Source organism: Calypte anna, chromosome 12 (genome assembly GCF_003957555.1).
Source record: "Calypte anna isolate BGI_N300 chromosome 12, bCalAnn1_v1.p, whole genome shotgun sequence".
Classification (NCBI taxonomy): domain Eukaryota; kingdom Metazoa; phylum Chordata; class Aves; order Apodiformes; family Trochilidae; genus Calypte; species Calypte anna.
In genome coordinates this window covers 4,154,176-4,166,595 of record NC_044258.1, presented here as the reverse complement: position 1 = coordinate 4,166,595, position 12,420 = coordinate 4,154,176, and the positions used below count along the sequence as shown (strand labels likewise).

The following is a 12,420-nucleotide window of genomic DNA, read 5'->3' as shown; positions in this document are numbered from 1 at the left end:
TTTTAGTACTGGAGAAGAGGGGAGTGATGTGGAAGTGATTGAATACTTCAATAATAATGACTGTCTGAGATTAATGACAATTGCAGGTTTCAAGCCAAGTTGGCCAGCACTGTATTTCAAAAAATTTGGCTGCACAAAAGGCAGATTTGCAGTCAGAGTTTTCTCAGTGAGTGTAATGGTGGGATGGGTAGCTCAAAATGAAGTAAAAAAGCAATTTCAAGAATACTTGGCTTTGACTTTAAGCAGGATTTCCTAGGTAGTAGGGGCAGGTTTAGGTTAGTGTGAGTAAAGCGTGTTCAGTTGTAAGCATTTGTACTCGAACAGGTTAATCTAGAATTTGTATGCTACACACAATCAAGAGCTGAGTATAACCAGTACTACTCTCTGCTGCTGCTCCTCTTTTCTAATGCAAACAGTCCACAAGGTAGTGTTTTAAATACATTTTGAAGTACTGAGTGGTGTCCAAGTCCTTTGTCTGGCATTATTTGTACTTCAGGTCTTACTCCATTGCCACAATAAATATTATATCTACAAAATGGGCTTGTATCTGCAAATAACTTTCTGATCTAGATGGATCCTCAGTCTGCTATGAGGCTGAACAACTGAAGTGTGTCGGCATTGCTGGGAGAGCAGATTGTTGAAGCTGATAATAATGATAAACAAGAAAAAATTTCAAGTTTTATTGGCAATACAGAACAGAAATGAGTGATAAGAAAAAAAAGAGGGGTGTACATTCAACTTGATAGTAGTACTGGTCACACAAACAAAAAGCAAAAATCCTGCAAGCTGAATCCCTTCTCTTGTAATGTTTTGATGAGTTGCCTTGCTATGAATGGGAAAAGTAAATTAAAATATATTGGAGAACTTACTGCCTGCATGAGGCTTTCAGAAGGTATCAGTTGTCTACTTTGGTTTGTTTATAAAATACTAAAAGCATTTATTAGTCTACTGTTGGTATTTAGTGTTTTTGAAAAATACATACAATGTTTTAATGTAAAGTTAATAATGTAGTGATTAGGTCTTAGAATGCTTACACGTGTGTACATATTACATAAATATGCATATATTTGTGTATACACAATTGTTTTTATAGGAAATGTTTTAGCAATACTGATCCTATTAATGATAGAGCTTTCTTTAGCAGTAACAATTTGTGATGAGAGTTGGATCAGATAATGACTGCTTTGTAATGTTCTTACACTTACATGTCTATCTGTGTTTTCTCTATCTTAGGCATTTATCAGAAGAGGTATGAGAAAATTGGTGGCTTTTTTTTTCTTTTCTAATATATTTGGCTTGAAGTTGGAATGTATTTTTACATGCTTTGCGGTTATTTTTTACCTTTTGCAGAAAACATGGGAACACTGAAGTTTTATAAATACCGTGGGAAAATGAAAGCTACATATTATTCTTGCTTGTCAGTCTTAGTTTTGTTCTCAGTTGCATTAAAACAATGGAATTTTTCTTGTTACACCAAATGACTTAAAATGGAAAATGCTGGGATTCCTATGTCTTCCTTGGGTAATGAATTCAGGGAAAAATATTTTATACTTAATCTTGTAATTGTATCCTCTTTCCAGAAAGATGAACCCCCACAGTTGATGCTTGACATAGTCACTTAAGAAGTGACTAAAAGTCACTTAGGTTGCAAAAGTCGTAGTCACAGATCATCAGAATGTTCATAACTGTGTACTTAATTCCCCATAGCACAAGCACTAACAAATCAAGGCTTAGCAAAGTAAGATAAACCAAACTAATACAAAATAGCTTATAAAATCAGTATTTTAGATGTAGTGATACATCATCATGCATTTGTTTCTTAACTATAGCTACAAATTAGGAATCTATACTATCTTAAGTTAGTACAAAGTTGATCTGGTAGTAGTAACTAGCACACTTCAGGCATTCTGAAGAGTTTACATTTGTGGTAGGTGTTTGAGGGGAGAAAATGAAACTGAGGTGTCAGAAATGCATAGGTGTGTAATTGGAACATGGTGTCACATTGATTATATGAAGTGACTGTTGAGGCCTTGTGTCATTTTGTGTTTTTAATGCACTACATAGTTTAAAGAAGCGGAGTGAGATTCTGCTAGTTAAATTTTCTTGAGTAGTTAACACTATTTTTAGATTATGATAGAATCATTTTCTCTTTTCAATTGAAACATCTGATTCTTTTTTTTCCTGAGTGAGCAAGAGCATTGCTGTACAAGGGTACTTCTGTTTCTTTGCATGGACTTTTAGCTGAAGTTGTACTTGTTTACAGGTAAAAACATAATTCAGCTTTGCTGCTAGTTATATTGTCCCGTTTCCTTGTCAGGAAAAAGCAGTGGAACAAGGCTTGGCCTACATAATCTGCTAGGAACAAATATACTTGGAGTCATGCTATGCTGTACTTAGACCATTATATTAAAATGGGAAGATGGTGTTGTGTAAAAGACTCTCAGGAGTACAGCTGAGCAGAATTTGTGAATTTCAATTAAAAATACCTTGTGTAAAAAATAAAATAAAAATGTATACACACACACTTAGATTATTTTGAAAGCAAAGTTATCTAAGGAGGTTTAAGAAGCCTTTGAAAAGTTGCACTTGCTATGTTGTGTGGTGCTCTAAGGCTAAATAAGTATTCTAATTTTCTACAAACTAAGTTTTTAGGGATGCTTCTATGAAGTTAAGCTTTCAGAAGTTGTGTTTCTAAACATTATTTTATATGCAACTTCATCCAATACACTTTTGAAGGACAACTGAAAAACTTTCATTTCAGATTAAAAAGTGGAATTGGAATTGAAACAGAATTAGATAATCCTCTGTGGCTTGATCAAAGCATGCTTTTGCATCTGAAATTAGCACGTGGTGATTGTTTTGGGTATTGGTAAAGAATGTGAATAAGGAGCTGCTTGTGTGATTTCACTTACACAAAAAGAATATGTAGTGAAATACAAGTTGAGAAGGTATGTGTGTATATATATTTCTATAGCTTCATTTACAGGAAAGATTCTGAAATCATGAGTGAGATTGTAACTAGTAAATAAAGAGGCTGTTTTGAAGTAGTTATCTCATAAAATACCCACATTTCAACATAGTAAAAGGTCTGGATACGCAAGGAAATAGCATTAATAAGGGGGAGGGTATAAACCTGTAAACAGAGGAAAGATAATGATCTTTTGTTACCATGTTTAGGTTTTGGCATGTAAGATTTCCGAGGTAGTGGCTAGTAGTATGTTCCTACAGGCAGTGTTCTCAAGCAGGAAAAAGCATTAACATGCTTTGCCAAGACAATGGGATTGCCTTCCATCCTTATCTCATCCATACTTGTTCGGATGTAACGCGTGTTGTTAGATTTGCAGAACGTGTCATCAGTGATTGTAGTAATATTGTTGTACTGCAAAACAAAACAATTTATTGGTTTTACAATAAACAGGTACGCACACATGTACTACATACCCATACACATGTATCTTGAATTTTCAAACTTTACTTTTATTTAGCTTACCCTTCCTTTTTACTGTTTGTGGATCTGATTTGTTTACATTATAGGTCTGCCGAATTGGGTCTCTCCCAACCTCTCTCTTAGGTCTCACTCTATGAGCTGATAATTAGTTTGGGGTTGTTACTGATGTTTGAAATACATTTTTGGTAAAAGTTTAGTGCTTATTTTTACCTTTTTTTATCTGTGATATACAGAAACTAATGAGAAGTTCTTGCATCGTAATTAATTAACAACTTCTAAACACTGAGTGGTTGTGGCCATACATATTAGAGGTGTAATTGGAGAAGCTTGGAGAAGCATTAGATGACTGTAGCACAACTGTAGCGTGAAGAGATTTAAGGGACAGTAGGTTTGGTTTGAAGTATGCAACTAATGAGACTTTTTGTGATAGAACATTAAGGAGATACTTGAAAAATACCTGAAGGTGAAGAATACGCAGGCTTTCTGGTAAGTTAAGAGGAACAGATTCCAGTGCATTATGTCCTAAGTAGAGGTAGGCCAAATTTGTCAGTTTCTAAAACAAAGAAAGAGAGATTATTAAGGCTGCTATAACTTACTTGGGGTTAAGTAGTTCATGATGTTACGAGACATCAATTTTGGTTTGGTGGGGTTTTTTTTGCTGATCACATAGAGAGGTTGTAAAGTAAACTAAGGTGAAACATTCTTTTGCTGTGAATATTGAATTCTGTTGAATTCTATTGTATCACAAAATACAAGGAACAGGCCTATGTTTTGGAAATTTCAGTGTTATCTTATTACTTATAGACATACACTATAGCTGTATCCTTGCTTAGTAGTATTTACATGACCCTCAGAATTGTATTTGAGCCACCAATTCTTGAGTTTTTCTTTGAATATAAGAGAGAAAGAAAAAAGGTTGCTATCTTGTAGAAAAATTTTTATAGAACAACATGGGAGAGTGAATGCTCAAATTCCAAAGGGCCTCAAACAAAACCAGGGCTGGAAAGCTTCTTCATCATACTTTGTTTTTTAGATTATAAAAATCAAGAAAAAAAAAAAAAGTTCTGATATACTGGATTAGTCTAGTTACCTAATTTTTTGTCTTTCACTTACCTTGAAAGCATTTGCTTTGATTCCTCTGCTTTTGAGTCTGTTTTGGTTTGCATTAAATGTTGTTAGTTTGGGAGGTAGAACAGGAAGTTTCATAAGTTGATTTTCAGCAAGAGAAAGTTCTTCCAGTAACAGAAGCTTTGAAAAGGCTCCATCTTCAATTTCTTCTATTCTGTTTCCACTGAAATCGATTCTTCTCAAGGTAGCTTTATACAAAAAATATGAAAATCTAAATATTAAATTTATAATTACATGGCACATGATATGTATGGTTTTATATGTTAAATGTTACACTGCTGGCTGCTTCATCCTAATTGGGATCTACAAATGTAAATACTGTTAAAATGTGAATAAAATCCACATAGAGATTTCCTCATTGTCTTGCATTTAAAAAAATAAGGAAAATACTTAGGAAATTTTTTTTCTTTTTTTTGTAGGGACAATGGGATTTCAGACACTCATAGAATTTGTCATGTTGCAAAATGACATAGCTGATAGATATGTCATTGGAATCTCTGAAGGAAAAATTGTACCTGGTCATTTGAGACAAGCTGAGATGCAAAGTTAAATTTTATTTTTAGCAATCTGTTCTTTCTTTTATTTTGTGGGAATATTAAGATGGATACGTGGGCCCAAATGGGTTTCCATGTTGCCTCCACAGTTGCTGTTCTAATACAAGGATTGAATTAAATAAGTAATGCACAATGAAAAATAGAAAAGAATATATTATACCTTAGTTTGGTAATCTTGGCATACTGTTAAAGAACAACAAGTGCAGATATGCTGTCAGGTAAACAGGAATTAAAGTTTGAACATTACTTACTAATGTCAGCAAAATCTGAGGCTGCAATCCTTTTTATTTTGTTAAATCGTGCATAAAGGTACGCTGTTTCCTTGGGCAGTGGGGGTACAGCTTCGATGTCCATTTCCTCACAATATACTGATCCACTTAAACACACACAGAGCAGACAAGTAGGTAAATCTGAAAGTCAAATACACAGTTAAAAGTTATTCAACCAACTTGAGCTTGAATATTCATGATAGAATTTTCTCTAGTATATTTTAAGATTTCCCAACAGATTTTTTTTAAACACTTTGACATGACGTTTTGAAAAGAATTAATATTGTGAACTGATTGAGTTTTTATTTTTTAATTGTACTTAAATTCTCTGAGTATTCTCTATTCTTGTCTGAGTGTATTGTGAAATTCTGTTAATTGATCTAAATTCAGTTTTGTTCTTTAACTGGCTTAGAGTATTGTGAATGATACCTTCAAGTCCATGGTAAATGCCATCTGTAGAACCATTCTTTAGAAATGAGAAATCCATGCAGGAGAAACAGCTGGAAGTGTGCATATTGCATTGGAGCATTTCTGACAGGGTCATGTATACTGTGTCACTCTAGCTACTATTTTGTCTGATCCTTTTAATAAAAACTCAAGCAATTAAAATTCTATAATTACCTTAGATAGTCTGTTTCTGTTTTTTATAACTGTTATTTAAGCTAATGAGTGAAACTGTATTTCTAAAATATAGTTTAAGCCCATTATGTCTTGTCCTGTCCTTCATGGATATTAGGAGAGCATCAGTCACTTACACTGTGCATTAATTCTGCACGACATCAAAACTAAATAGACATAACTATGGCTTTTGGTCCAGATTTGTCATTATTGCTAAGCTACTGAGTTTTCTATACTGTGATATTTTTTATTAGCTTCCAAATTGATCTGTGTATAGTACAGAGAGTGGTGTTGTATGGCTGGGTAGTTTGTAATCAATGCATAGCAGCATAGGTCTCCTGCAGCCAGTAAAGTCTTGCAGGAATAGGCTAGTCAATACTGGGAACCCAACCCAGTATGTATTAATAGAGTAATTTTGTTTATTTTTCTTACAGAAGTACTGAAGATAATTGAATTTAGCTTTTGACCTTTAGCTTTGTGAATGTTACCATTTACTAGACTTAAGAGTTCTGCCCCAGTTCCTTTTTTTGATTTAGTGTCTTGTTTGTCATGTTAGACTCTTAAGAAATGGAAAATGGTTATGAAACTGTTGTTGCTGTTTAAAAGGCAATGGTTTTTAAAGTTGTGACTAGAGGCTCTGGAGTCTCTACATGTTTGTTCTGCATTTGATGGGGGCTTGTTGATAGGTGTCATTTGGCAGTAACTAACCCTTATTAGAAATCTGGAGATTGACATTCCAGTGGTCTTGATGAATCATCAGTTATTTTTGTAATTTTAGATCACAAATGTACCTGAAATGGCTGTGTCTCAGTGCTCTGTTTCACAGAAATGCTTTTCCTTTCATATTTAGAAATTGTTATGATTTATTAGAAGAAATCTGGACGGTACACCTCAGAGCCTGTAGGACATTTAGTCTAGTGAATCGTGTTCTTGATGTATTTTAACCATCAACCTCCCTTATCAGATATAAACTGACAATAGCTCCTCGTTTGAAGACACCTATCTCAGTTACTTAAGCATATCATGTTTCAGCATTACTTGGATAACCTATGGAACATAAACTGTGGGTGGGTATTCCATTTTTTTTTTGTTGTTATCTTGCCTAATGTTTAACTTGGATACATCTCTACAGCAAATATGGCTGGGTTAGTCTGTAAAGAATCTTGTAAGCTGTAATTTATGAATTTGCAGTTTACATGAGGATCCTTTAAATTTTTTCAGCCTGCTCTGTTAGAAGACTTTTCAAACAAGATATGGAAGATATCCATAACTGATAAATTGAATTCTATATCCCTTGTCATTATTTGTATATTAAATTTTTATATTAAAGCATGTACTTTTGGAGAATTTACATATTCCAATATTCATATGAATTGACTTACTTGTGTCCTTTGTTGGTGGTGCATCGAGTTGGCTGTCATCCCCTTGCAGTTTTAGGGAGGTGTCAAGAGAAATGTTTGCTCCATCCTTTGTGTTGAAAGCAAATGTTGGTTTAAGAAACAAACAAAAAGAGATTGACTATGACAAGGATCTGAAACAGGAGGCCTTTTATAAATGAGCTTCCTACAACATACGTCCTTGTGGCATATAATTTTTTTAAGTACTCATGCTAGATGACTAATGTGATATATTATCCCTTTTGTAGATGAGGCCTTCGCTTTGAAATAAGAAGGGAAGGCATTGCTGCTAGTGCTCTTCAAAAAAGTAAAGCTCTTTAGCAAAGGGCACTAGGCATAAAATGCAGGCTACATGGTAAGGAAAGAATATGTAGCAATGGTTGCCTACAGAGCCCCGGAGTTTTGAAGACAGGTTTTGCACATGATGCAAAATTTGATAGGTTTCTTGTGAATGTAAATCCTAGGAATGCAGGCCCCTGTTGAAGAGAGCTGCTTCTGCACTGGGAATGCTTGCAAGTGAACTGGTTTATTTTTTTATTTTTACTTTAAAAAAAATTATTTCAAAGCCCCTTTTCTCTCCATTGAGTAATGTAGTATCCTGGTAGCTCATCTACTAGAGCTATGTTAAAGTAGCACTATCTTTTGATATTAACTTTTTAACTTTTTGTGTGTGTGTGTGTATTTGCTTGTTCGCATATATTTTACTGTGGGAATTTATTGTATTCTGCAGAATGAAATGCTTAAGCTTGACATAAAGCCTGAGAAACAAGTATCTTGGCAGGCCTCTGTCATTTTGACCCTTTTTTAGCCTGTGAATCATCCATCCCTTGGCTCTTCCCTACAGCTGTCGATGCAGGCTGTGGCTTGCTCTTGCCTGGTTTTTTTGTGTAAGGTTTGGGATAGCTTGGTTTGTTCTAGGAAGGGTTTCATATGCAACCCAGAATGCTGGCAACAGTTCAGCATTTTACGCATGAGAATTCTGGGTAGGGTAAGAGCTTTTGCAGTGTTGGAGATAGAAAAGCTGGGATGTGTGAGCTGAACAGTTAGACTCCAGCAGCATATCACACAGAAGGTTTCTGCAAAAATGTTTAGCTTGCACAGGTATGTTGATTAGGCTTGTGAAATCCTGTACTGATGTGTCCATGCCAGAAACCACTTCTGTGTAGATGGACTTAGGACAACTGTACTGATTTTTGCAGTTGTGTCTGTGGCTCACAAAGGATATTTTTAATACACTTGTATGAAAAACAAGTTTACTGACATAGCGTATCTGTAATAAGCTGTAGATTTATAGTCTAACATCCTGCCGGAGGGGTGTGATCTACCAGAGCACACATGGGAGTTCTTTGCAGAATACAGCCTACAACTAATTTCTGCAGGTGGGAAATGTCAACAAAAAATAAAACTAATGTTGTGGAATACTTTTAAATCCACAAAATTAAGCAATGGATTCCACACCACCCTCCCCTAGTAAAAATGACCAATGTACTGGAAGTATTTCCTAATCAGTTATAAAAATTCCTAGCATAGAATATCAGTGCAGAAGATTGTTTAGATTATAACCACAGAAAATTCATTACTTCCATATGTAGGGAACCCACTGAAGCAATATTAGCTGACTTGCATACTTAAATTCCACCTGCCTCTTGCACTTTACTCCACAGACATGAATTGCTCATACAAAACCACATTAAAATTTTGCATCTAAATATTTCAACCGTCTCAAAACTTCTGTGAAGTACTTGATAGTACTTGTTTGATCTTTATAACAGACAACGTTGATAAACCTGATAGTTTATATTCAGTGAACTGAATTAGTCCAGACATAAGACTGTAGTTGGATGAATCTGTTCTTAGATTTCATGTTTTTAAGCTTCTTGTATTTTATTCAAGACTGGAGTGGCTGTGGTGTCAATAATTGTAGTAAATTTTGCTTGCCTTACCTTTTCCTTAGTAGCAGATTAAAGTTCATTTTGTTGCTTGCTAACACAAAGATTTTTTATTATGTTTTCACTAAAAATCTTTTTACTTAATTTGTGTATAAGCACATAGTAAGGAGTTAAATTTGTCATACAAGATAGATTTCTGACTGGGCATGTTTAAGGAAATTGTTGGCATGTATTCCAGTTACAATTAACACTTAGTACTCTGGGAGCTAGAATCTGTGCAATAAATGAATAGAAGATTTGTTTGCACATCCTATGTTTAAATTGAGAACACCATAACTTGTATAGATGCATTTGTTTCACATAAGGAACAAATTTATTATTTTGCAATGAAAACACATCATTGCAGAACTGACCTGATGGAAATAATGACCAACTGCATTCCTAGATTTATCCTAAGCAGAACTGTTGGCCTTCAGAAGACCTCAAATTTATAATACTGCCAGCATGAACTGTGATTAATCCGTGGCACATGTGTTGGCAGAATTTTCTTGTACGTATGTATACTCCTTGTTCTTTTTACTGAAAAAGTGGTGTATTCTTGTTAGCATGAGATGCCATTCATTACTAAAATTGTTCTATGGCTAACTAGTTAACTTTTAAAATTTTTTTTTGGTATTTTTTTAATAACTTAGTTATGAGTGAAAAGCCACCTATTAAGAGTAATTTAAATGGTCTCTTATTCATAGGTTTAGGAAACTTGTTACTTTAGGAAACTTGTTACTTCATAACTGTGGCAGATGTAAGATTTTAAAATACTGTATTAATTTTTAGTCTACCAGCAGAAAACACTAATTTAACCAGAACTGGGAAAACATACAGACTTGATTTATATATATATTTTTTTATTTTTTTTTTTACAATTTTTCATTTACAGAGACTAACTTATTCAGTGTGTCTTTTCTTGTTCATCATACCAAGTTATTGTAATAAGTATGGTTGATGGCAATGAAACCTTTCTGGAATTTATTAATACTGGGTATTAATCTTTCTTTGGATATGTGGTATTTTCCTTGGCAGCTAGTGTAGGGGCAATGATACTTAGTTTTTCTCCCTGGTGAATGTTGTATCTCATGTGTGGTGTTTGGGTCCTGTTAGAGGCAGCCCGTACAGGAGGGGTCCATGTTAGTTGAGGCTGTTAAAATTCATTCAGTTCTCTTTTGGTTTTCTGGTCCTCTGCTTAAGTGTTTAAATTAGCAGGTATGTATGTGGAGAACACAGCAAAAAAGCTTAGAATTGACCATTTGGGGGTGCTGGTGAGTAGCATGAGGTATCATCTTGATTGCACCCTTTAACACTCAAAGTATTAATAATTTAGGTGACTTAGGGAGGACTCGACCTTCCATAGGAGTTCAGGACTGCTAAACTATTGATTTGCAAAAAAACCCCAAGAAACCCACCCCTGAGAAACCAAGGCAAAAAACCCTGGTGATTTGTTAAAAGAGAAAGTGGTTTATGCTAGCAAGTTATGTGCAATAAAGAGCTGTTTCAATTATTACTTTGATATAAAAAAAACTTTCTTAAATAAAATCACTTTCCTTTTAAACAAACTTACTGTGTTAATACAATGTTACTCAAACTGTTAGGCTAGTTTACCCCTTTCTTGAAACTCTTACAACAGTAGGCATGTAACTAACTACAGCAGAGTTTAAAATGATGCTTTAGTCTTATTTGTGAAAGCCTGTGGTGTGAATTTTTCAAACTGTAGCAAGGGTAGTAGTTTTGTGATTTTAATTTGTGGCTTTCTCTATGTCTGAAACCATTTTATGTTTTGCTATCATAAGACTTTCCCATAAAGCTTGCATACATACATGTAACACCTAATTCATAGAATGCTTAGCCATTCAAAATATTAACTGATAATATAAATAAAATACCTTTCTTATATCCTTGGATTGCATTTCATAATCTTGATGGATCAGGCTTCCCATGGTAACATCTGTATCATAGTCATAGAACTGGGCTGATTCTTGCTGTATAGGTGGTGCTGAATTTACCAAAGGTACCAGTGCAAACAACAAAAAAGTAGTCTGCAAAGTCTTCATTCTTGCACAGAGCAATGTGTCTGCTTTCACTGAGCTGGTGACGAGCTGCTCGTGTGTTGACTATGGAGAATACTTTCTTTGTGACTGGAAATGAAAACGCAATCCGTCAAAACAATATTTCAAGCCTAGAGAACTAGTTGGCAGGGGTTTCTAACACATAAGGAACATGGAACAACTTTTAACTCTTGACATCCTTTAATTAGGCTGTAGCATTATATAAAGTGTTCTTAACATGAAACTGGTAAATAATATAAATTTTCCAACTAATAAGGAAAATAGTACCTTATTTGCATTTGCTTGTTTCCCAGTGTGTTATTTTTGTTAATAGCAAGCAGATTTTGAGATATAATGTAGCATGTATGTTGGTGAACAAATTAAAATGAGAAAGATTCAAATTAATTATTCTTCATTGTGAAAATAGTGATTTTTCAAACCTCAATGGTCTGTAATGATATTCTTTCATTGTCTTTGCCTTTATATTTGGAGGTAAAGAAAAGTGAACACCCCCAGATTATTTTACAGGTTGTATGCTTTTCGAGCAGGGGAAGCAGACTACACACATAATCTTGAAAACATTTTAAATACATGCACAATAACTTGAAAAGTAAATCTTTACACAGCATTTTTTCCTTTTTACTGTCATTAAGTGTTTTATTTAAACTTTAGGTTACTATACATTAAGGAAAAAAGTCCACTTACCGTTTTAGCAGATTCAAAGTTCTTCTATGGTTGTTGTGAAACCATATATCCTCATCTATATGTTAACCTAATTGGACTGATAAAAGAGTAAAGTTATGAATTACATCCAACTTGTTGAAGTGAATACTCTGAAAAGTTTGACAGCCTTAAAAGTGCTTTCCATGGGGTAAGAAATGCTTTGCCAGAATTCTTTCCCAAGGGTAAGAGGTAATATCCTGGAGCAGGGGGGTTGTGCTCTGAGTAATGTCTGTAAGTTTGTGTAGCTCATCCTACGTCTGATATTACTTGTTAAAATGGTAGCCTTCTGCTTTATGGT

General features: G+C 34.4%; 2 protein-coding genes across 2 annotated transcripts in view; one reads left to right on the top strand and one right to left on the bottom strand.

The window, feature by feature from the left end:
* CENPP (centromere protein P) overlaps window positions 1-12,420 on the top strand; it is a 123,193-nt gene that overhangs the window by 13,237 nt on the left and 97,536 nt on the right. The gene's annotated exons all lie outside the window — the stretch shown is intronic.
* Window positions 659-12,328, bottom strand: OGN (osteoglycin). The gene is made up of 7 exons (XM_008498937.2): window positions 12,105-12,328; window positions 11,238-11,489; window positions 7,400-7,484; window positions 5,382-5,540; window positions 4,562-4,764; window positions 3,906-4,001; window positions 659-3,379 (listed from the first exon to the last, which is right to left on the bottom strand). Exons 2-7 carry the CDS (start codon window positions 11,403-11,405, stop codon window positions 3,209-3,211), a joined length of 882 nt encoding a protein of 293 aa, XP_008497159.1. The 5' UTR covers window positions 11,406-11,489; window positions 12,105-12,328; the 3' UTR covers window positions 659-3,208.

Coding starts and splice junctions, on each gene's coding strand:
- OGN (XM_008498937.2), bottom strand. CDS start 11,405: ATGAAGACTTTGCAGACTACTTTTTTGTTGTTTGCACTGGTACCTTTG. Junction 7,485..11,237: donor AATCCAAGGATATAAGAAAG/GTATTTTATTTA, acceptor TTCAACACAAAG/GATGGAGCAAACATTTCTCT. Junction 3,380..3,905: donor TGCGTATTCTTCACCTTCAG/GTATTTTTCAAG, acceptor TTTGTTTTGCAG/TACAACAATATTACTACAAT.